Genomic DNA, 24,358 nt, shown 5'->3' with positions numbered 1-24,358 from the left:
TTGACTAATATAAATATAACAAATTATAAAGTTAGCTACCAATTTATTAATAACATCATAATATTTGAAATTGTATCAGTTATTGGTTACATAGCATTATTTTAAGAATATAGTATTATTTGTTACATGCTTGATCATAAGAGTTACTATTAATTCTTACTATCCATTTTAAACTTAGTATGTATTCTACATATATATATATGCATGTAAATAATTGAAACTAAATAAAAAAATTCATTTGCTAACACATTGTTTTCTTATATAAATGAATACTATTTATATGAACAATGTCAATAGGAAGAACTTATTACTTGCACTCTAGAATGCATTAAAATCTTTTTTCTCTCATCTATAATGTTTGGTAACTATTCTTTCACAGTTACAGTATAAATCACAACCAGTATACGAATCTAGAATGTAAGTTTTACGTTAAATATTTTCTAACATTTATACAAATACGATTTTCTTTGCATATGTTTACGATTTTTACCGAGGTATTTCATATTTATACTGATTTTCAATTATATCCACTGTTATACCCATAACTGAATCAAAATCTATTTTTTAATTACTTTGCTTATCGTTTATAACTTTGGTTAAGATAAACCGACGAGCACGTACCATGTTTCGATTGTACATTATCCACATTATAATTAAAAAACTAATTATCTAAATATAATTCAACTATATAATTTTATAATTGTACTCAATAAAATCGTACTATCTAAAATAACAAATTCAAATTTTGAATAATGCCATGATAACATTCGTGACCAGTCATTATATATGACCAATCACTAATGTATGTAAGAATGACAAATTTATGCTAGATACAAATAATTTTTATTCACATTGATGAAAAATTATTGTATCAAGCGTTATTTTAAATAATACACAGATTATCTAAATTTAATTTACTAAATTATCCATGATTTCTAAATACGAAAAGAAGGCATATAATAAATATCAAAATCTAGTACAAGTTACTCCTAAAAGTCCATTATGTACATGCCAAAAATATTTAATTATGCAATATGTAATATTGCTCATAAAATTTGGAATGTATTTACATGTTTTACAATTTATGAAATTTGTTTTTAAGTTCTCATTGCTTTAATGATTGATTAATAACCTCTAATGAAACAGTAAAAAAATTATATAAAATTACTGAATTTAAATTTAAAACTTAGACATTTTTATATCGAGTATTAATTTACTAAATGATTTCTTTTTAAAAATAGAACACATATGACCTTATATATGCATGTTGGAACCTATATGTCAAGATATGTCTATGTTTAAAGTACCTTTATAAAAATTATGTAAAAGTCTGTAAAAATCCAAAGTAATAACTGGCGCATATAATGAATCTATAATGTATTTTATGAAGATTTGTTAGAATTCTACTATGTGCAGATACAATAAAATAATTTGATATAATGTACTGCCAAGTACCACATGTAAAAAACTATAGTTAAGTACATATTGTATTAAATTACCATCATCTTTGTATAACCACCATTTGCAAAATTTTGTTATGAAGAAATATACTTCTTTGAGGCATGAAGTACTATATATTAACGCAAAAATTATTTCACAAGTATCCCACTAAAATCAACTTGCACAGAAAACAAATTATTTGTAGTTTTCTAACTAATTACTTTTATTGCATTTTTATACCAATTTTTATGCAAAAATTTATAATTAACCGAGAATTATGTATGATTATTGAAATATCTAAATTTGATATCAAAATTTTTTACTGTGAGATATATTATGTCAGCCACTAATAATTATAAGCCAATATTATTATAATAATTTATCATTTTATATTTAGATACTGAGAGATAAATGATTAAAATCGTATCCTTTTAGTTTCATATATAACGATCATTCTTTTCCTTGTAAGATTAATGCACAGTTATACTTCACCATGTCTTTAAAAACCGAAATTCGAATGCACCATTTCGGTTTTCCTTCATATATATCTATATAACATTAAAGTTACCTCCTTCCTCTTATTAATTATCAGTAACTGTAAAGATTGAAACGAAAAAAATGTACTATTTTAAATCATCATGTGATTTAACATTAATTGATAATCTTTGTTTAGTGTAAATGTACAAAAATTTTGTTATAATGATACTAAAGGTAGCGTGTGACTTATAATATGTCGGTTTGATTAGCGACATGATGAACTTTCTCGTACGTTGTCTTGAACTCTTCAAATCTTTTCACTTCCTTGAGCAACTCCTATACACATTATGAATTATAAGATACTTTATACTACATAAAAAAATTATTCTCTCTCTACATTATATTATTCTATTGAAAAGTCATACACAACAATAAGATTCAATAAGAAACAAATAATAATTTGCTTGATATTATTTAATGACAAATATGAATGTTAGAATAATTAATTAAATAGGGAAATGATATTACATGATATTGAAAAATGAATAAATATAACAAATTTGGTTAAATAAAATATATTTACCTTTGGCAGTGATTTTCTATCATAGCTCTGAGCATATTTTCCTACACACCGACTTAGTTGCACATAAATGTCACATAGTACTTCTACAGGAAAATCCTTTGTAATTTCAACAGTGGTTTGCCATGCATTCTCCAATTCATTCCTATCTACTAAAAACCTTTCGGTTTCCTCAAATCTGGCTGGACTAGAATCACTTTCAATAGCAAACGATAATTCATCTATACTTCCCCGTCTAGACGATGAATTAGATGCACTATTTTCCGCATTCTTCTCTTCTTCCGTAAAACATATATCCATATTTTCAATTTCATCAATATGTTGATCACTGACATTATTGCTTTGAATTCCTTGCATGTCTTTTGAACTTTCATTTTGCGAATCGTTTTCAGAATCAGAATTATCAAACAGAGGTACATGACCATTCAAAACACTGTTTGCTTCAGTTTCAAATTCTTGGAATTTTTCTAAATCTATACTTGTCGCTTCATTAGTTAAACATACTTTGTTATCAGATACAGTTACATTTTCATCAAATGCGATTTTCTTCTTTTTATGAACTTTCTTTACATAGCCCCGTGCCCAAGCTGGTATTCTACGTTTTCTAGAATTATTATATCTTCTTCCATTTACAATCAAGGAATGACTAGGACTCGCAGTGTCTTTTTTATCTGTTCGTTCGGTTCCAGACGTGGATTGCTCTGCTTTTGACTGATTCTTATTTTCTACCTCGTTGTTAGACGTACTTTCAATAATTTTACGATTCTTCGAAATCTCACGACATTTATCCTCAAAGTCGGAATCCAATTCTGCTTTTATTAATGCGTATGCATTATCACGAAGAGAGCATGCACGATGTCTTATCAATTTGTCAGCTGGATCTCTGTGAAAGAACATTACGCAATATATGTATACCATATAATATATACATATTAATATTATAAAGAATTATATCACTATCGAAAAGCAACATGAACTAATATGAGTGGCTTTCAATAATACAACTTTTTTCATATAATATATCATATATAAATAATTAATAAAATATATGCCAGCAATTGAAAGCCACCTTAACTACGGAGCAACAACAGCAACGGATAAACAGGAATATCTGAACTACCTCTTTAATATTCCAAGGGAAGGCCTATCACGTAAGCTGACATGAAAACACACAACATGAATGTCAGTATCAACTTTAACTCCATTATTTATATTATTTATAATTGTATGTATAATGACAAAAAAAAGTAGGAGAATAAGTAATAATAAAAAATAATATCTGTGCAACATTCTTTTTGAATAATTTATGAAGAAAACAGAGTAGTAAAACATATTAAACGCTTCCGTATTTAAATTATAATATTGAAGTATATAGTTTTATAAGATTTGGTTAGGGATTTGATAAAACAAATGTTATATACTGTGCCCACTGACCTGTCAGGATTATATTCCAAAGCATTTCTACAAATGAGATCGATATCATCAAGAAAATCTCGAGCACAAAGGTAACAATGCATATCGATTTTTGTCATCATGGTTTCTAAATCCATAGGTTGTTTTATTATCATATTATAATCTGGTACTTCTTCCGTATCTACTGGTTTTGTAAACATGAAGAATCTGCAATATAAATATTTAATATTTGATATTAATTTTCACCTTATAAACAAAAAGTTATAATATGAAGATATTTACTGTCTATTTCTTGCAAGTTTTGCACAAATTTCCCTCAAGAAAATTCTTAATTCTCTTAACGAAACTTCTTCTTTTTCATATATTATTTTCTTTTCTTCTTCCGTTAATTTCTTTGGTAAAGGATCTGGTGCTAAAGGAAGCTCCTCTAGAACTTCTACTTTGTCATCTTTTATTTTCGGTGGCTTCAAGCTCTGAACCATGAAAATAGGTCGGAAGAATTTGGATCTTTGCTCTGCTGTTGGTGTTTTCATAGAATAAACTTCACTACGAAGTTCGCTAAACAGACTTTGAAGTTGAGTAGGAAGATCCTGATATGTTCTATCACTTGTGGCTAAAATTAAAATGGGTAAAGAAGGATCAAGTGCTGCAATACGACACAAAAAAACTGCTTTTACAGTTTCAGGTACAAGTGGCCACCACTGATCAATCGACCGAATATAAATTATGGACGGCACATTCCTGGCAGCTTCGTTAAACACCTATATTATTTAAAATCGTATAAAATATTTTTAATTATAATTTACTAATAATGCATGTTTCCTTTTATTATTGTTAACTAACCTGAACGCAGGTTTCTTCCGGCGATCGTCCACTTTCTGCAAAAAGAGTGCTAACATCTAATGTTTGAATTGGTAGATGTTCCATATGATATAATAATGCTTGTGCTAAATGTGGTCCTTGACCCTCAGACAAATTTCCACCGGAAATTAATAGCCTTGGACGATGAATTCCTTTAGTAATTTTCACTCTAGGATATTTAAGACAGTAATATTAAATAAGAAAGGTTAATATAACAGTAAAATAGTTATTCTTAAAATTTTGTTACTTTGCCATAGCAGAATTAACTCCTTGTGGAAATATTCCTTTTATCGAGTTAAGCAACTCTTCCAATAAAGGTCCTAATAAGGGTTCCATAAAAAGTTGCAATTTTCTTCTAGCACAAGGTGACACTCTTTGTGATGATGGTACAAGAATGGAACTGGCTTGTAAAAAATCCCGTTTTTTCACCTATAAAAATATATATAATCTTATTATACTTATTTAATAGATATATGTTATCAAATAATAATAATAACATACTTTGATTCGTTCAGGATCTAAAAGTAACCTATTATTTGTTATATATATTTGCGGATAAGTTCTTCGCAATCCTTGCAAAACTGCTTCAGTGCATAAAGCTCTCAAGTCCGAGCCACAATAACCTGTCGCTTTTTCAGCTAATACCTCTAACAATTGATCAGGTGGGGGATTTTTCCACTTGCTAACATGAATTTTCAATATCTCTAATCTTTCTTTCATAGCAGGTAAAGGAAAAAATAATTCCCGATCGAAACGACCTGGCCTACGTAATGCTGGATCAATGGCATCTATTCTATTTGTTGCTCCAATAACTATTACCTATTACCAATAAAAAGAATGGGAATCAATCATAAATATTTGATAATTAAGCGCTTAAACATGTTTTCAAAAATGAAATAATTAACCTCTCCCCTATCACTGAGGCCATCCATAAGCGCCAAAAGAGTAGATACAATACTAGCATGGATTTGATCCTGTTTCGTACTTCGAACAGGTGCAAGGCCATCTATTTCATCAAAAAATATTATGGACGGTTTCATTTGTTGAGCCTGCTCAAATAACAATCGCAACTGGCGTTCGGATTCCCCGACCCACTTAGATAGACAATCTGCGCCCTTTCTCATAAAGAACGACATTTTTCTACTGCCTTGACTACATTCATTTGCCAATGCTCTAGCTATCAACGTCTTACCAGTTCCTAGATAAATAAATAAAGATGTATTAATAATCACAATGTGTTACTTTAAATATAACTAATGTAATTATAAATATATAATAATAAATATAGATGTATACAAGATGAACCTACCTGGTGGACCATGAAATAATACTCCTTTTGGTGGGGTAATATGAAAACGTTCAAAAACATCTGGATACATCATAGGAAAAACAACCATTTCTTTAAGGCAGTGAATATGTGATTCTAAGCCGCCAACATCATTGAATCTAATATTAGTATCTAAAGTAATTGGATTTATATCTGCTTTACGATCAGGTGGTCCACCTTGAGGTATTGCTGATTGCCTACAATGAAATGATTTTATTTGAAGAATAACTTGTATGATTATTTCTAATCTAGCAAAATATTTCCTAAATTCTCTTTTTACCTTGCTTTTTTACTTTTCTTCTTATCATAACGTTGAGGTTCTGAATCACTGGAATCACTAGAGCTTGTACTTTTGCTTCTATGTTTACGCCTTCTCATGGAATTACTAAGAACACTTCTAAGTGCCTTTATAGATCGCCGAACTGGTTCTACATTAGCTTGAAATCTATCTACAGCTGGTTTTTTCTGACGTAAACTATACTTTCTAGGACCGGGGGAATCGGAAGATTCACTTAAATCACTATCTACCACTGTAAAAATATTAAGTTGGAAATAATATAAAAAAACGTCTTTAGTCATATAAAGTAGTAGCATGTTTATGTCAAAGATAAACATCGAACCTGTAAGTTTCTTACCCCTTGGTAATTGCCGCTGTGCTGTCCTTCTAGTTCGTTTAATACGGGTATACATATCTTCATAACCCTGACAATAACATAAGTATTTTTTATTTTCTCATTATGTTCTAACAATAATTTTCCTCATTGATTCAACATTATTTTATACATGTACTAATCAATGTACAAATTATAAAACAATATTCTTATTTTATTACTTTATATTAAAAATTGGAATATAATAGCTCATCAAAAAAATTACAAAAAATTACTTACATCTTCATTTTCAGAATTATCGTTATTTTCAGGTTTCTCACTTTCTTGTGAGCTATCTTCATCAGCTTCAACACGTTCTACTTTAGGCTTCACATCCTTTTCACTTAAATTTCCACCAAGTCTTGTAGCAGGTCCTTCTCTAAGTCTACTTGGACTATCAGATTTTCTTGTCCTATACATAGGTTATTTTAATAAAGATTTAATCACATTTTAGCTTTATAAATTACCTTAATGAATATTTACCTTACATCCTTTTCCTCATTAGATTTACTTCTGGTTTCCATTTTATCTTTATGTTCCCTCTCTGTTCTTTCCCTTTCCTGCCTATCCTTGAGATCTCTAATATCTTTGTCTTGCTCTGTTTTTTCTCTAAGATCACGATCACCTCTTCCTCTAAGTTCTCTATTATTTTGTCTGTCATGTTCTGTTCTTTCTCTAATATGTCTAGAGTTTTTATTTGGAGGGTGATTTTCACGTGATCTAAGAGGCATGCGCTCTCTAACATCACGTTTTCTTTCAGGAACTTCATCCACCATTTCTTTGTCAGATGAAGAACCATGCTGTTGGAACATAGGATAACCTTTCAATGTTTGTGTACCTAAAATACATTAGAAATACTTCAAAAATCTTCACATAACAAGAATTTTTGCTTATCTAACACCTATTTTATCTAGAACATTATTTAAAAGATAGACTTTATATGTTACATAATATTCAATAATTTTCTTGATATGATTTAACAAGATTAAATGTAAGTGATATATATTACATATAGAATCAAGTATGATTTTAAGATATGCTTTACCTAAAATCCAGCTAGTATTAAGATTATCATATGTTTGCATTCTATGACGTGTGCTACGGCGCACACTTAAGTTATTCATAGATATATGAGAAGTAGAATTTGAATGTGATCGTAAAGTACGCAAACTTTTAACCCTTCTGGCATTAGAGCCCAGGCTACGGTTTCTTGGAGAAAAGATATCTTCTTCTGTATCCATTGAGTCCAATGCAGCATCATCATCTGACATTATCTATATTGTATCATACAATTAAAAGTACTTCTTTTTTACATTTCAACTGATTCAATTATTATACATATATCTATCTTATGCACTAATATATTAACCTTGTATATTAATCTACTGCAAAACTTATTTAAATTAGAATGGTAATATTTTATAAAAATAATTGAAGTAGAAGGCATAACATCAAGTATTCTTGTGAAATACAGTGGAAAAATGGTATATTTGACTCATAATATAATGAAATAAATTATATAACAATGATAGAACTTTTTGACAGTTAATAAACATTTTTTCGTATTTTTTGTTGTTCTTTTTTACGAAATGGAACACCGCCCACTTAAATACTTTTGCAGAACGCCGAAGAGTATGAAAATGAATGTAAATTACTTCTTATAAAAAAGTGACGATACAATTAATGATTAACCAGAGAAAATGTAAAAAAGACGATTGAAATTAAAATATGCACGATATATAATAATAATAAACAAAGCACCATAGAAGCAATTAGATTCACCCTGAAACACACGAATTTTAACCTCAGGAATTATTTAGCATTTGAGATCATCGATGTTCGAAATATTTAGCATTTTACCAAATAAATTACCTTCATCTGGCCAGTTCTTGCTGCCAATTTATACTTAAAGTAAAAAGAAAACTGCTAACGTCCGTCATATGCCTTAGGTAAAGTAACACCACTGCCTCGATTGAGTGCACGTAGCGCATGCACACTGAACCTCCACAAAGGTCGTTTTATGATCGACTATCACTTAAAATTATGTTACATTAGCAACATGAATAATAAAGATCCACATGACACATGTTATAACCAATAAGTTCGTCGTTGCAATAAAAAATTTCTTGTCGAATCGATGATTACAAAATTCGTATTCGCAAACTATCATTGCATACGTGAACACATACTGAAATTAGCTGTAAATGTATCTGTAGATCTAACCTAACCCGTTTGCAATTGTGATCACCTTTAAGTATATGATGTAAGAATACGATATTAGCGCGCTCTGAAATAAAACGAGTTAGCTACTGATGGTAAGTATACGATATATGCATAAATGTAATTATTGGTACAAACATTGACTAAATACAGAATAGATCTATCATCGCATAAAGTTCATATCATATGTTCTGAAATATTGATCGCACAAAAAATCAGAAGTTTTGTTATTTAAAATGCTAAATTTAGGAATTACAATCATATGACTGTTCCTGGAAGTTAAGGCATTTCAAAAATTTTTAAATCAATTTAAATTGAGTTATATATTTTTATATACTAGAATAGATGCATTTTTTATTTTGTATAAAAAAATATTTGTTTTTAAAAACGATTAATTAAAAGGGTACTTTAATTCTGTAAAATTTAGCATATGAAATGCTATAAGACATAAGATCACTTTTTCTCAATATATTTCATTTAAGTTAATGCGGAATGAATTTATTAAACTCGTTGTACTTATTTTTAATTTCCACTTCCTTTTCCTCAAATATAATTATTAAAATTTGATAGTGTTTTAGTTCTTTAGTAAAAGCGTGTAAAAACCTGCATCGTAAGCAAAGATATATTTAAGAAATAATGTAATATGCTTGTTAAAACTTTACTTAATTGTTTAAAATTACATATATTTCGCAATTGATTTGGGCATAAATAAAATTAAGTAAATAAGAAAGCATAAGCTACTGAAAGATGTTTCCTTTAAATGCATTTTAGATGTCATATATTTGTACTTATTGGAAAGTTAAAATTTCTATAGTTTCTGTAATTTTGGGTGTATGAAATTATGATAATAATCTATAATATTTTATATATTTACTAATTATACAGTGTCTGTAAATTATATACGGTTTGTGAATGTTCTGTTTGTATAATATATATAAATTATAAAGATAATTAAAATTATGTACAACAATGTTTTACTTTATAGGTTATAGCTCTCTGAAGGTGTATCTCAAAAAAACTGAAAAATTAAAAAATTGTATGCATTGTTTTTAAAAATTAATTTAACATTTTTAATGTTTCGTGGCAATCAGTATATTATTAGAAATAATTTAATTTTTTCCCGTTTTATAAGATTACAATACGGTAAGTTCATTAACATAACATATACATACATGTATATACATATAAAACACTACTATTGAATGAAAATATAGGACAATTATTTGAAAATTATTAAAAAATATTATAATAAAGCATGAGTGATACCTATTGAGTCAAATAATTGTTCAATGTTAATGTTTTAAATTATTTTGTTATTCTTATTATATATATGTATTCTTATGTTAATTATATATATTTAATTTTAGATAATTTTTTTGATAAAAACATGTCAAGCAGTATTAAACAAGATGAGAATATTATTGAACGAACTAATAAAAGACAAATGATCGATGAAAGTTATGAAATGATAACAAAAGTTCCAAAGGTAGAACCAACTGAAGATGTAGTACAAAGAAAAAACAACGTTAAAAGGAAAAACTTTGTGATAATGTTAGGTTACGTGGGCAGAAATTATTCTGGTATGCAAATTAATCGTGGTACGAAAACTATTGAAGAAAGTTTATTATTTGCTTTGTTGAAAGCAAATTTTATTACGAAAGAACAATTTGAAGATGTAAGAGAAATTAAATTTCAAAGAGCTGCACGTACAGATAAAGGTGTATCAGCAGTTAGGCAAGTTGTTTCTCTACAATTGCGTAAGTATTATATTATTTATTTTACAGTTACATGAATAAAACAGCGATAATTGTGAATGATGAAAATAATAATTAACGTCATTAACTCATAATCAATTGTAGCTGATTATGTAAACAAAGAAGATATAAATCAGTATCTTCCAAAGGATATCAGAGTATTTGATGTAAAGAGGGTAACAAAAACTTTTAATAGTAAAAATAAATGCGATGCTAGAACATACAGATATGTTCTTCCCACATTTGTTTTGGCTCCAGAAGATTCAAATTTTTTACAAATTGACGAAGAGGAAGGAATAAATGAAGAACAACGACTTAAACAACTATCTATGATAGATGGAAAGCCATATCATGAATTCCGATTGACTCCAGAAATGCTTGACAAGCTAAATGAAATTTTGAAATTATTAGAAGGCACACATAATTTTCATAATTTTACATCGAAAACGTAAGTTATTTTGTATCGTAAAATCTTAGTATATTACTTTCTCTACTTATTATATTACTTTCTCTTAGAAAGCCATTAGATCCAAGAGCCAAGCGTTATATAATATACTTTCGTTGTGTTGAAACATTTATTGCAAATAATATGGAATTTGCAGTACTGGAAATAAAAGGACAAAGTTTTATGTTACATCAAATTAGAAAAATGGTAGCTTTAGTTATAGGGATTTGTAGAAATATTGTGAAAAGTGATATTATCAAAGATGTATTTTCAGTAGAAAAAATTGACATCCCTATTGCACCAGGTTTAGGACTAAGTTTACATTTTGTAAGATATTTTAATTTTAATTAGTTTCAAATACGAAATAGAATTATTTAATTAAGATCTTCCTTTATTTAGGTACATTATAAATATTATAATGAAAGATTTGGAAAAGATGGATTTCACAAAACATTAGAATGGCAAGAATGCAATGACGATGTTGACAAATTTTATAAAGAATGCATTTTACAGGATATAATAGATGAGGAAATATCAGAAAAAGTGTATCCTTTTTTTATGTAATAATTTACAGAGTAATTGATTAATATTTTTTAAATTACAGAATACTTTAATAAAAATATTTACCTTGACAAGTGTAATGTAGAATGATGCATTGGTTGGCATCTATCCTAACACCAAAGAGATTTGCATTTAAAGAATATGTAGTACAGTGTGAATGTGTATCATGAGATCATTGTATTTTTTATCAAAAGTGTATTACATATATTTGTCAATAATAACTATTTTTAACTATTTTAAACTGTAATGTTATTATAAATGTATACAAAATCTAAAAGAATTTATTTAATTATAGAATATATTCATTTATCGTTGATCTACAAAAAAATTATTGTAATAGATTATCTCTGCTTACTATATGTACGTCTATAATTGCAATTATTTTGATTTTTCTCGTATCTTCCAAGTGTGTGAAATATTAGTTATATGTTATTTCTATCTCGCTTTAACATATGATCATCAAATCAGAATAAAGCGAATATACATCCGCGTATTTCCCCTCACAAACATGCACACAAACAGATAAGAATACTTGTTGCCTCAAACGGGTTATTCCAGATTGATTCAGGATTAGTGACTGAGAGAATTCATCATTAAAGAAGCTAAAGGAATCTTCCCGGCAATTTTCTTTATTATTATGAAAAATACGATAATTATCATTTTAACAATTATATTCAGTAAGTAAATTTTTTTTTGTACTAAACTAGTTTAGTAGTGACCTTGAACTCTGACAAATTTTTATATATACCAACCATAGATAATAATTATATTTGCAATACATGTTATAACATAAAGCATATTATCATGGAGTGAAATTACATTGTTTTTTCGTAATTGTATTATTATTATTATTCTAAATTTTAAACAATTTCTTGCAGAAGATATACGATATATATTCTTTATAGCTTAATGTACAAATTATAGGTTTAAAATAAAATAAAGTAAAGAATTTGAAACGTAAAATATATAGTTTATTTATTTTATAGGTTTGATGAAACATGGATATACACAATGTGGGTAAGTTAATATATCTTTTTATAAATATACTGTTATTTTACATCAATAAAATATTTTATTTACGCCATTAATATGAAAGTAATAATATTCATTAACAAACATATATTTCATGGATTTATAACAAAATTCATTAATGTCTTTCTTATAGTATAGAAACATTTCAATGTAAAAATGGAGACTGCATAAAGAGTGAATTATTATGTGATGGGCAGGCAGATTGTAAAGATAGCTCTGATGAAACAGTTGTAGAGTGTACTAAAGCTGAAATCATATGTCCAAATTATGCATTTCGATGTTCTTATGGTGCATGTGTAGATGGAGATGTAACTTGCAATGGAATACAGGACTGTATTGACAATAGTGATGAAACATTGTCTAGATGTACAGGCATTTCATCCAATATGTCTTCATCTGCATCGTGTAGAAAAGATCAATTCACATGCGCTAATGGACATTGCATTGATAAAAGTAGTCTATGCGATGGTAAAGCAGACTGTGCAGATAATTCAGATGAGACATATATGCAATGTGGTTCAATCATGTAAGTTGTAAAATTGAAGAAAAAAGTCATAAATTTAATGTAGTATAAATATCTCTGAACTACATTACAATTTTACTTGCATTATAATTCATTTCTGTAGAAATAATCAAACTTAATTTATTAATTAACTTATATGGTATAACTCTATTTGACATATTTATAGCTGTCCAAATTTCTCTTTTCGTTGTGCTTATGGTGCCTGTATTGATGGTGATTTAAAATGCAATGGAGTTGAAAACTGTGCAGATGGTTCCGATGAAGATCCTGTGAAATGCAAATATACTACAGGAACAACTTCAACTCCTCCTCCTATAACACAGCGTCCAATACCTCCTATTAGTTCCAAATTTTGTATTGTACCACCAAAACCAGAAAATGGTTATTGGAAATTACACAAATCATATTGCTGTGATGTGCAAGCTGGTCAAGTATGTAATGATTGTGATGTTGCACAAGGCACACGGTTAGAACCAGGACAAGAATTAATATACAAATGTAATCCTGGTTATAAATTAAGTAAAGATACTCGTCCATTTTGTAGCTTGCAAGGTAAATGGGTAAATATTCCAGAATGTAAAGGTATGAAAAAAAATTATAAAGTAATATTAAAAATAGTAAAAAGATATTATTGAAATATACTTGTGTTTTACAGAAATACGTTGTAAAGGATTAGAATCAGCTTCAACAGGTGTTAGTTGTAGACGCAATGGTGGATATACTCCATGTTCAAATCCTGTTCCTGGAACAGAAGCAATATTATTCTGTCGTAATGGTTATAAAGAACAGACAAACTTTGCATCATCACGAGTTACATGTAATAAAAATGGTGAATGGAGCCCCAATCCAATACAGTGCATTCCAGGTCCGCTAATGATAAATATTTATATTAATAATTCTTCTGTCTTATTACAAACAGATGCACAAAGAAATTACTCTATGTTTATAGAAGTTTTTGATGATAAAATTGTTATTAATACAAATAAAGGGAAAAATAATAATCCAAACACTGATTTGGCATAGGAAATAAAGTTGTTAAAAGTCTGGATTCAATACTAAAAATATAATATAAAATAATTTTATACAGTATTATAATTATAAATTAATACATTATTTCAATACGTTATAATGAAGGTTTTAATTTAAAAGAAAGTATTATTAAGTATATAAAGTATATTGTATTATAATTTGTGTGAGATAAGTTGCACATATTAATCATATTTATGTATATTCAGTGGAATTTATATAATATTATAGTAATGCTTATGATATATATTATAATAAAATTGAAGAATTTCTAATGCAAATTTGTTAATATTTTGAATATTGTTTGCTACCATTCAAATTTATATAATAATAATTATTTCTCTTTAATGATATGATACAAATATATATTTTAGCATGTGGTGTTCTACCTGTACAGTATACACCAACTATTGTAAATGGAGCTCCAGCTAATATTTCCGAATTTCCGTGGCATGCTACACTCTATAGGGCGGAGAATTCTTTTGCACCAAAAAGATTTATTTGTGGTGCAACTATTATTCATGAAAGACTTCTAATTACAGCAGCACATTGTGTTTATGATGAAGTGGCTCAGAAACTGGACGATGCTTCAAAATTTTACATAGTCACAGGCAATATTTTTCAAGATTATGATTCTCCTTTACATAATAATATAACGGTGAAGAAGGCAAAGGTATCTATATTTATTATTTTTAGTGTTTTGAATTTCTATAACTATTATAATAATCATCTCCTTTACATATATTTCAGGTAAAACATATATACTATCATTGTGATAGATACAGAGGACTTAGCGGAAATTATGAAAACGACATAGCTATATTGGAAGTTACACCATCACTTACATTGTCAAACAGATTAGTACCTGTATGTTTAGATTCGAAGGATGAGATTAAATTAGAAAATGGAATGTATGGAAAAGTCGCAGGATTTGGGAAGACTGCTTCAGGAGAATTTAGTGCAATGTTACAACAAATTACAGTGCCATATGTTTCTTACAGTATGTGTAAACATTCAAGTATTGTTCCTGAAACAGGACAAGTACTTATTACAAATGATAAGTTTTGTGCAGGTTATGTAAATGGTTAGTACAATATTATTGTTTTTCTTTTTAAAATTTAATATAAAATTGTAGTACGTTGTTTATCTTACATTAAAGTTGATCAAAAATATGTAAATCACAGGGTCTTCAGTTTGTAATGGTGACAGTGGAGGTGGATTGATTTTTAGCAGCAATACATTGTGGTATTTAAAAGGTATTGTTAGTGTTACTATTAGTAAAACAACAGGAGGGTCTACAACATGTAACAGTGATACATATTCTTTGTATACTCAAGTTTCCAATCATTTGTTATGGATTCAAGATATTATTTTATCGATAGACCAACAATCATTACTACCTGTGTGTCCTACATAATGAAATGCTCACCATTGCTTATACTCTATCTCTAATGAAATATACTAATGTAACTGAGATTTAAAGTACTATTTACCTTTCTTTGTACATAGAACATGTTGATGAATCTTTTAAAGAATGATCTATGATAATATATCTTTTTTATATTAATGTACAATCATTCTTTTATACATAAATGAGGTGTCATATACTGGAGGAAGCCATACGATGGAGATACAAAATTATACAATATTTCAAATATATTTAATAAAAATGTGTAAGGTGATTTACATGTTAAAAATGTATGAATATATAAAATCTTTTGATACACAAACTTTAAATAATATTATTTTTTTAATTTATACAAAATAAATTATATACTTTTATAGAAGTGCAACTAGTATTATATTTAAACTCATTATTATTTTTTCTGTTACAAGCATAACATTTATATAAAACCTTGGTTATAAAACAATATACAATAACTATTATGAAATATATATACACATACATATACAAGTACTATAATTACTTCTGTACTTGTCACAGAAAGACAAACCATTCTAAACAGAATTTGGTGATATCCATATTTTATTTATGTTTACACACATTCATATTGTTTTGATATCTTTTCATTGTTAACCCTTTTTGGCAATTTAGATGATACATGGAACACAGTAGCGTCTATTTAAAAAATATAATATCAAACATAATATTAGACATTAATAATAAAACTAATATAACATTACAATACAAAAAAATATAATATAAACATTTTACCTTCAACATGTAAGTTTTTTAAGTTCGTTTGAAGTTCATCTATGGTAGAACTTAATTTAGTATTTGGTACTGAAGGCAAAATATTTTCATCAAGTTTCATTAAGTCTGCCAATTCCTTTTCTAAATCAACATTTGAATCATCATTCTCAAGAGACTCTGATAATATACATTGTACTTCTTTTTGCTCTTCCAAAGCCTGCAATTTCAATCAACATAAATATTTTAATATAAGTAAACTAAAAATTAACTATTTAGTTTCGAAATTTACTCACTTCTGACAGGTCATCTACAATATCTATAACATTAGACTCTGACAAACAACTCTCGTTAAGTTTTTTTAATACATCTGATCCTATTTTGTAAGCTGATATCACAGTAGTATTTGTGTGAGTATTTTGAATACTTGTTATAAGGCTTTGAATATTGTTAAGTGTTTGAGCTCGCTTTTCAATAGTACTTTCCAATTCTTTCTTTTTTCTCAAATATGTTTTTGCTACCTGCCGTAAACCTTTTGTTAAATATGACTTTGCTTCACTAATAATATTAATTCTTTCTTCTTCCATAAGTTCTATTTCTTTTATAAGTATATTTTCTTGTTTCATTAACTTGTATAAGCCTTCTTCAATTTCTGTTATACTATCTGATGAATGTGCAGCGATTTTAATCAATAATTCACTTTGATTTTCATTATTTCCAAAAACCACCTTTTTTTCACGCATCAACCATATTAAGATTAACATTATAGTATTATCTGATATATTTTTATCTATGTCAGATTTACAACTTTTTACTAGTTCAGAAAATGAAATAAGAATACTTTCTTTTTTTCTTTCTAAAATAGAAAGTATAACATCTCCAAATTCTTTAATAATTTTTAAATGTATATATCTAGTCTCTTTGTTAATTTCATTATTAACAACATAACTTCTAACTTTTGAAAATGACCACACAAGTGGCTTTTTCACAAATGTATCAATTGACCATGCAGTCCATGATTCACAGGGTTCTTTCAAAAATTCAGTTTCTGGAATTATTTCATTATTCCTGTAATATTATATAAATTAATCTTCAATGTAAATTGTTCTTAATTGTATTTTTATAATCTATGAAGATAATATTACCGATGTAATTCTTCAACAACAGTTACTAAACAAAGCGGTGTACAACCTTTCCTTCTAAAAGCACCATTTAAGTCTGCAATAGAAAAGCTATTTCTCTTAGTGTATTTTAACCATTCATATATTAAATTTTGCCAAAATTTATATTTCGATACCCAATCTTGTGGATTAGCAGATTTAGTTCGAAAAGGGGAAAACAAAGCACTAATCCTTTCTTCTTCATTCCAACATTTAGGCATTTTTTCAGAGGGAAGTGGTAAGTTATTATCTACATCTTCAATTTTTGTAGTCATTTTTTTAGCTGAAATAATATTCTTTTAAGTTAGGTTATATTTTTACATGTAAAAATAGAAAACATAAAACAATAATATTTACCTTTTTATGATAATATTAGTTCTACTATATATGATTAATATCTTTTTTAATGTTATCAGATATTAATAATTTTTCATTATTAAAAAGTTGATTAGAATCTTCCTTTCGATAAAACTGTCATTAAATCGTTCTGAGAACGTAGTACAAGCACCTAACCGTGTAAATACTCAGTAGAATCAGTTATTATTCTATCTACTACCAGTTTTGCTACTACTAGATATTTTGCTATTATATAGATTCATTCATTTTGTAAAAAAGCAGATATATTTTTAAGTTGTGAAATACATTTGCTTAGACTAACGTGTATTACAGTAAATTTCTTATTTAAAAAAAAAAAATGCTTCGATGCTAGAAATGATTTGTAAAATTCAAATTTAGGCAAACTGACATTTTATATTATGTACAACAATCACATTTCTACTTCTGCTGGCTAACTACAGGCGTTTCCTCCCGTTTCCTCTTTGTTAAAACAAATGGCAACATTCATATGGTGCTCGCGACTTGCTTTACGCATATCGTGATAACAACATATAATTATAATATAACCATTTTTAATATAATTTTTATAAGAATCGTATTTGAAATTATCTTAAGTTAAAGAATGTAAATATTATTACTGCTTGAATATAAATGATTGCTAATAGCAGGTCATGACACGACGTCACTAATCCACTAATTATGCTACTTTTCTCTATTACCATCCGATCTTTTCTCTTAATTTCGTCTGATCTGACAAACCTTAAAACTTTATTGTATTCATAGTTTGAGGTTATAAGTATCTGTCATTGTTACTGCCACTGTCATCCTTTTTGAAATTCGATAACAATATTAACTTTTTATATAAATATCTTTACATGTATAAATTAATATTCAGTAAATATTGAAACAGTAAAAATGTCATCGTCTTTAGGCAAGTGAATATTGTTATTGTTAGGTTAATATTAGTTTCATTGTTATTATAAATTATATAATATATTTTAAAATAATGAGTTTTTATTAAGCAAGCTATTACATATATAATAACGTTAAGACTTGTTTAGTTTTTGAATTTATTTTATAGATTCTATAATATTCCTCATTCTTGTGGCATTTTTGTGGGGTGTAACCAATCCATTTATTAAAAAAGGAGCTAAAGGTTTAGAAAACGTGAAATCATCTTCTAAATTTTGCCAATTTTTTAAAGAACTTGCTTTTCTTATTACAAATTTAAAGGTTTCATTTAAAAATTCTATTATCTGAAATATACAGATGTGCTATAATTTTAATAATTATTCTTATTTTTATAGTACATTATACCATTTATCATTAATCAATGTGGTTCTGTATTGTATTTTTTAACTTTGAATAAAGTAGATATATCACTTGCCATTCCAGTCACTAATTCTCTTACTTTTGTAATAACGGCAATAACTGGTTGGATTTTGGGTGAAGAAAAAATACACAAAAGTTGGTATATAATTTGCTATTTTTTAATAAAATTTATAATGGAATTTATGTGAATTATATTAATTTTCAGATACATACATGGGAATGATATTGATTTTGGTTGGAACAGTCCTTTGTTCTTGGGATAAAATAGACAATACTATACAGCTTTAACCTTTTTAGCATTTCATTTTAAAATGTTTTATTAGTTGCAAATAGCAATTAAAATTTTAACGGATTCGTTTGTTTTGTTGTCTTAAATAAAATAATATTTATATTACAATAATTATATAGATATAATTATGTTGATGAGAATATAATCATATATTTTATGATTATATAGATCAGAAATAACGGGTTACATGTTATTATAAAATACATGGAATTTATGACACTGATTTGTTCTTAGTACTGAAAATATTTGGTATTATGCTTATTTATTTATTTCAGATTAATAACTGTGTTACACATGAAATATAATTCATTTTGGGACTTTAATCCTTCGACATTTAACATTTTTATTTCGTACACTTCTGAAGAAGTAAATAATTATATTAATAGATAACATAAATTTATAGATGGATCGATACATTGTCTATATATTCATGATATTTACATATGAACTATAATCATCAATATATACATGACAAATAAACAGCACCAAAGAGGAAGGAATATTGTAGATGTATTATCGAATTCACATCGTTGTACGAAATAATAACATATTACAGTAAAACAGATTAAATTCTGCAAGTTTTTTCAAAGTGTCTTGTTTTACTGTTAACATCAAATATTCATTATCATCAATATTCATAATCATCAATATTCATTAATTTGAAAAATTATAAAATGTGGTAATTAATAGCCGAAGAAAAAGATTAATTGGAAACATAATAAAGCAAATATAAAGGTCATTGTTAGAAATAAAGATTATTATTACAAATATTTACAATTAGTATATGTAAATGAGATTGAATTGATCTATGCACAATAAACATTTAGAAATTATACATATAACTGCTAAGTATCTCCTTGTATACTCAAAGATGGTGATTGTTATGATAAAATTTAAGAAATATTTTTTTATGCTGTCACTCTTATCTTAAAATATAATCAATATATTAAGAAAATACTTTGCATGTTCGGAAATTTTGATTTCAGTTGAAATAATGTGTATGGATACTTAGAAAAACGGAAATGGCACTCTGATTCACGGTGAAATGAAATTATTTTCTTCCGTTTTTATAAACCACAAAAGAAGAAAAGGTAGTAGTGTAGTGTTGGTTCTGAATGCATTCTCATCTTATGCAACAAATTTAATTTGTTAAATTTGGCAGAGAGAAGGCTGTGTTGTGAAAGGAATATTAGGTTGTGAAGATCTCATTAAAATAAAAGTTGATGCTTTAGATAAGTATGTGTCTTCCAGTTGTGCTCTTTTTTTGTTGGTCCTCTTCTGTTGCCAGTTTAGTTTAGTCAATCATCCAAAAGGATAGTGTGTCAGTCAATGAAACAACTAGAAAATAGTGTTTTAACCATGTGTGTACATATTCAGACAATTTTACATTTTGTCACGAATCTGCATATGGCTATAATTCGTTCACAAAAGTAGTTTAAGCGCAATGTGGTTCACAAATCAACGTCATAATTAAATTTATATTATTAATTGTAGTTATAATGATTATATATTAAAACAACAAACAGAAACTTGTCAATTTTTTTTATTCGGTTAATAAAAATTACTTATTTAATCATTAAACCGTTTGCGATCTAAGGCGGATTTCTCATTGTACATTAGAAGAAACAAAATAAGGTGATAGAATAACTTGTTTATAATTATGTTCTTTGCGAGCACGGTGGTGGACCGACGAATGCGTTATCGTTAATCCCTTACGATTACGAATTACATACTTATGAAACTCAAGACTAGCATTAATCAATGGCCTGCCCTTCAAGCACGGGATTTTTTACTTTTCAGCTTAAACCAACCCGCACTCTTATTCGGATCGCGTGGAACCGATGTGGACCTGCTTAATTCTGGTTTTGAGTTAGCGCTCCGTGATTTGGTGGCCAACGATTCCGTGGAAACAGTTCTATCCACCTTCTGCTTGTCTTTCGATTTCAACGTGCTACGATTAATCGTGCCTGCAGTAATAAATATTGTGCATTAATTCGTTACTCTGATACATGATTCTTAACATATGAAATGTGGATAAAAAAATAGTATTCCATAAATAAAATGTTTTCCTTTTTTCATTTATTTACAAAACATCATAAAAGTTTGTTTTTACTTTAACATAATTATTTTAGATTCAAATTCACATTTGTTAAAGTTGTTACATCAAAAATTCAAAATATTTCTGTGAATTTTCTATCCACATTTTATATTTTGTAGGTATTCTTTATTTAATTTTTACCGGTTTTCGAGAGATTATCTTTGCTTCGTCGTATATCTTTTCCACGACGACTTAGCGTTTCACGACTTCTCTGCCTACGTCTCATAGTCGCTAACGGCTTTGGATGCAGTTGTTGATCGTAATTTATTTCGAAAGGTTCTCTATAATGTCTAGGCTTCCAAGGTGCAAGAACACTGACACTTCTTGATACTGTTCTCGTGTGTGATTGAAGTGGTCGATTTAATTCCTCCCTGCTCGCTGCTCTACGTCTCTCATTCGGACCAGGTATTTCGCCCACTAAACAAAAATATAAGTCGTGTTTTAGATATCGAAATACAAGATATAATTTATCGATTACGATAGTTTTTATAGTAAGGCAAATGGAATCATTTTTATAATGTTAGTAAGTACGTAAGAATTTATAAAAAATAAAAATAAATTTCAAGTAATTATTTTACAAAGCGTAATTATTTTACATATGAAAATATGGCAATGAATATTACTCTATCAAGACCAGATTTAATACAAAAAAATAAAATAGCTACAAAAAGAAAGAATTGTCAGATCTCTCATTATTATTATTATTTTCTCAAGAAGAATAATTTAAGAACTTTTTAACGGTACAAAATAAATTTGGACATTTCCTTATTGAAGTTTTAAAACTGTTTAACATTGAATACATATTATATATTTAATTGTTATAACACATTTGACAATTGTTAATAATTACCTGTAGCAGCATGAAGATATACAACAGATCTCTGTGATCTTTGAGAGTTCTGACTTTGTTGACTGCTATCTCCTGTTGTACTCTCACCGGAAGACAATGCGCTTTCAGCGAGCCTTGGTGGTTTCCGGGGTGGAGACAAAATACCCAAATTGTGGCGACTGGAATTCGTAACATCACGCCCTGAACAGGCATGGTCGTCTCGCTTGTTTCTATAAAACGCAAACAATTATATATGCAATAAAAATTAATTTATTATTTTGTACATTTTTTATGCACATTTTATTGCTTCGAATACTTATAGGTATTTGCCTTTTTGAAAAATTTGAAAAAAGTTGATATAAAATACAAAAAAAAAAAAAAAGAAATTAATAAATATATGTAATGGAGAAGGGAGGTACTCGAGATTTATTTGAAATATGTCTCTCCCGATAATCTACTATTTAGCAAAGCATTATCGTAATTGCTATTATGTCAAATGGATGCAGCCCACCTGCGATCTCTATTGGAAGAAACAGACTCCTGATCAGTGTCTCCAAAGAAACGCAAATTTTTTTGTACAGAGACACGTTCGGGTGCGGATGAAGCTTCCTCGTCCTCAGTTCCGGTGGTTAAGATTTCGCTTTCCGGTATCCTAGGCTTCTTATCCACTGTCTGAAACAATCAAATTAATGCAAACATCATTAACGTAGTCGCAGGATTATTCCGCTGAAACAGACAACAAGAAAGAAACTATTTTGTAACTATGGACAATAAAAAAAAAGTGGTTCAAGTAAATGTTATTCGGGTGGATAAACCCTATGCTGATAATAAAAAATTAATACAATCTTTCATTTAAACAAATCTAGGCGTCTCTTTTTCCCTCTAAAAGTCGTCTCAAACAAATGGTCAGTCAAATTGGTTAAAAATTTAGCCTCACCTGTACCATTTAATCAGAGCAAAAATGAAGTCAATATCTTCATTAGTTTCTGAGAAAACAATTTATAACACTATATTTTTGTTACCTCGAATAACAAGAAAAACAAACACTGCCTTATTTAATTAAAAAAATAAAAACACGGATTTATTCCATTGATTCAAAATGATATATGTAATTCTTCGCGATAACTAAAGAAATTCATGTCAAGCCAAAGTCGGAAATAATAGAGCTTTTTAAAGAGCAATATAAAAATGGTGCGAAATGGGAAAGAAATAAGATTATAATTCGTTGACAAACGAACGAAGAAGAGCAAAAAAGAATGTGTGCAAAGAACAGAATAATTCGATATGCTTTACATTATACGAAATATAATAAAGCCTGGTAGAAAGATATATTCTTTATACGAACGAGAAAAATACTGGCGTCTCGCTTGTTTCCAATGTTTCCATCCGTGGCGCCCTCATGAGTCATGATCTCCCTGGTCCATCGACTCATCCTCTATAGATTATCGTCTACGGTAAGATTCACGCGCACGCAATCATCTCGAACGGCAATAGCCGCAGAGAGACGGCCAGACGCGGCCTATCGAAGCGGTCAGAGAGAATCGAAATCGGTGCCTGACAGAGATTATTCCGCGGACGATGGTTAAAGCTAGGCAGCCCCCTGATCGGCACTTAATCTCACGATTAAATTAAACCACAGAGCGCAGAGTTAGTTAAGCATTTAATCAAACAGGTAATTGGAGGTTGTACCGGCCTAATGGCTCCGCTCCGTAGCGACCTTTACCGACTGATGAATGCACCAACTTGCTCAGTCGGCTCGCCGCGAACTCGATAACCGGACACACGATCCATCCGCTCGTTATCAGATGCAACTTGTAAAAATCATATACTCTTAGCTTCTGAGTCTCTCAACG

General features: G+C 28.4%; 6 protein-coding genes across 14 annotated transcripts in view; 3 read left to right on the top strand and 3 right to left on the bottom strand.

Moving 5' to 3' along the window:
* Window positions 1–331: 331 nt before the first annotated feature.
* On the bottom strand, window positions 332–8,990 carry LOC117241981 (ATPase family AAA domain-containing protein 2-like). Of its 6 annotated transcripts, XM_033508303.1 has the most exons (17): window positions 8,621–8,989; window positions 8,510–8,531; window positions 7,794–8,022; window positions 7,232–7,586; window positions 6,989–7,160; window positions 6,719–6,800; window positions 6,379–6,628; window positions 6,081–6,295; window positions 5,677–5,969; window positions 5,273–5,590; window positions 5,019–5,200; window positions 4,754–4,940; window positions 4,193–4,671; window positions 3,932–4,117; window positions 3,618–3,653; window positions 2,501–3,380; window positions 332–2,253 (listed from the first exon to the last, which is right to left on the bottom strand). In XM_033508303.1, the coding sequence occupies exons 2-17, from the start codon at window positions 8,510–8,512 to the stop codon at window positions 2,164–2,166; spliced, it is 3,957 nt and encodes a 1,318-aa protein (XP_033364194.1). In that variant the 5' UTR covers window positions 8,513–8,531; window positions 8,621–8,989; the 3' UTR covers window positions 332–2,163. The 6 variants fall into 6 exon arrangements, with proteins under 6 accessions (XP_033364194.1, XP_033364196.1, XP_033364193.1 ...); XM_033508305.1 differs by lacking the exon at window positions 8,510–8,531 and having other exon boundaries at window positions 332–2,035; window positions 8,621–8,990; XM_033508302.1 differs by lacking the exon at window positions 8,510–8,531.
* Window positions 1,733–20,580, top strand: LOC117241986 (transmembrane protein 234 homolog). The gene is made up of 5 exons (XM_033508312.1): window positions 1,733–1,737; window positions 18,866–18,888; window positions 19,039–19,190; window positions 19,265–19,424; window positions 19,495–20,580. Exons 2-5 carry the CDS (start codon window positions 18,873–18,875, stop codon window positions 19,575–19,577), a joined length of 411 nt encoding a protein of 136 aa, XP_033364203.1. The 5' UTR covers window positions 1,733–1,737; window positions 18,866–18,872; the 3' UTR covers window positions 19,578–20,580.
* On the top strand, window positions 9,726–11,975 carry LOC117241984 (tRNA pseudouridine synthase A). Its single transcript, XM_033508311.1, has 7 exons — window positions 9,726–9,872; window positions 9,954–10,111; window positions 10,336–10,725; window positions 10,828–11,170; window positions 11,239–11,494; window positions 11,567–11,712; window positions 11,814–11,975. The coding sequence occupies exons 2-7, from the start codon at window positions 10,042–10,044 to the stop codon at window positions 11,896–11,898; spliced, it is 1,290 nt and encodes a 429-aa protein (XP_033364202.1). The 5' UTR covers window positions 9,726–9,872; window positions 9,954–10,041; the 3' UTR covers window positions 11,899–11,975.
* Window positions 11,995–15,785, top strand: LOC117241982 (modular serine protease-like). Its single transcript, XM_033508308.1, has 8 exons — window positions 11,995–12,405; window positions 12,715–12,745; window positions 12,894–13,286; window positions 13,450–13,865; window positions 13,939–14,148; window positions 14,684–14,982; window positions 15,060–15,393; window positions 15,494–15,785. The coding sequence occupies exons 1-8, from the start codon at window positions 12,366–12,368 to the stop codon at window positions 15,724–15,726; spliced, it is 1,956 nt and encodes a 651-aa protein (XP_033364199.1). The 5' UTR covers window positions 11,995–12,365; the 3' UTR covers window positions 15,727–15,785.
* On the bottom strand, window positions 16,279–18,531 carry LOC117241983 (charged multivesicular body protein 7). 2 transcript variants are annotated; one of them, XM_033508310.1, is made up of 6 exons: window positions 17,979–18,531; window positions 17,759–17,904; window positions 17,607–17,693; window positions 16,758–17,529; window positions 16,486–16,681; window positions 16,279–16,389 (listed from the first exon to the last, which is right to left on the bottom strand). In XM_033508310.1, exons 2-6 carry the CDS (start codon window positions 17,824–17,826, stop codon window positions 16,307–16,309), a joined length of 1,206 nt encoding a protein of 401 aa, XP_033364201.1. In that variant the 5' UTR covers window positions 17,827–17,904; window positions 17,979–18,531; the 3' UTR covers window positions 16,279–16,306. The 2 variants fall into 2 exon arrangements, with proteins under 2 accessions (XP_033364201.1, XP_033364200.1); XM_033508309.1 differs by having other exon boundaries at window positions 17,607–17,904; window positions 17,979–18,530.
* A 344-nt stretch (window positions 20,581–20,924) lies between the features above and the next one.
* The window catches only part of LOC117241980, a 172,949-nt gene continuing 169,515 nt past the window's right edge, over window positions 20,925–24,358 (bottom strand). For all 3 annotated transcript variants that reach the window (XM_033508298.1, XM_033508300.1, XM_033508299.1), the window contains 4 exons: window positions 23,017–23,177; window positions 22,527–22,735; window positions 21,818–22,093; window positions 20,925–21,545 (listed from right to left, as the gene is read on the bottom strand). In XM_033508298.1, the coding sequence (XP_033364189.1) occupies window positions 21,352–21,545; window positions 21,818–22,093; window positions 22,527–22,735; window positions 23,017–23,177 (840 nt within the window). In that variant the 3' untranslated portion in view covers window positions 20,925–21,351. The remainder of the gene's footprint in view (window positions 21,546–21,817; window positions 22,094–22,526; window positions 22,736–23,016; window positions 23,178–24,358) is intronic.

The sequence above is a fragment of the Bombus vosnesenskii genome, unplaced genomic scaffold, assembly GCF_011952255.1.
Source record: "Bombus vosnesenskii isolate JDL3184/JDL3185 unplaced genomic scaffold, Bvos_JDL3184-5_v1.1 scf7180000016262, whole genome shotgun sequence".
Classification (NCBI taxonomy): Eukaryota; Metazoa; Arthropoda; class Insecta; order Hymenoptera; family Apidae; genus Bombus; species Bombus vosnesenskii.
The sequence above is the reverse complement of the archived record's forward strand: the minus strand, read 5'-3'. Positions and strand labels throughout refer to the sequence as shown.

Bases quoted from the DNA above. Each gene is read 5' to 3' on its own strand.
- LOC117241982 (XM_033508308.1), top strand. From the start codon at position 12,366: ATGAAAAATACGATAATTATCATTTTAACAATTATATTCA. The intron at 12,746-12,893 runs GTAAGTTAATAT...TCTTTCTTATAG, and splicing joins CATGGATATACACAATGTGG to TATAGAAACATTTCAATGTA. The intron at 14,983-15,059 runs GTATCTATATTT...CATATATTTCAG, and splicing joins TAACGGTGAAGAAGGCAAAG to GTAAAACATATATACTATCA.
- LOC117241984 (XM_033508311.1), top strand. From the start codon at position 10,042: ATGTTTCGTGGCAATCAGTATATTATTAGAAATAATTTAATTTTTTCC. The intron at 11,171-11,238 runs GTAAGTTATTTT...ACTTTCTCTTAG, and splicing joins CATAATTTTACATCGAAAAC to AAAGCCATTAGATCCAAGAG. The intron at 11,495-11,566 runs GTAAGATATTTT...TCCTTTATTTAG, and splicing joins TAGGACTAAGTTTACATTTT to GTACATTATAAATATTATAA.
- LOC117241983 (XM_033508309.1), bottom strand. From the start codon at position 17,896: ATGACTACAAAAATTGAAGATGTAGATAATAACTTACCACTTCCCTCT. The intron at 17,530-17,606 runs GTAATATTATCT...ATAATATTACAG, and splicing joins GTTGTTGAAGAATTACATCG to GAATAATGAAATAATTCCAG. The intron at 16,390-16,485 runs GTAAAATGTTTA...TTTTTTAAATAG, and splicing joins AAAAAACTTACATGTTGAAG to ACGCTACTGTGTTCCATGTA.
- LOC117241986 (XM_033508312.1), top strand. The intron at 19,191-19,264 runs GTTTCATTTAAA...TTATTTTTATAG, and splicing joins TTCTTATTACAAATTTAAAG to TACATTATACCATTTATCAT. The intron at 19,425-19,494 runs GTTGGTATATAA...ATTAATTTTCAG, and splicing joins TGAAGAAAAAATACACAAAA to ATACATACATGGGAATGATA.
- LOC117241981 (XM_033508302.1), bottom strand. The intron at 4,118-4,192 runs GTAAATATCTTC...TTTATATTGCAG, and splicing joins AAACTTGCAAGAAATAGACA to ATTCTTCATGTTTACAAAAC. The intron at 3,381-3,617 runs GTAGTTCAGATA...GTTCTTTCACAG, and splicing joins TCCCTTGGAATATTAAAGAG to AGATCCAGCTGACAAATTGA.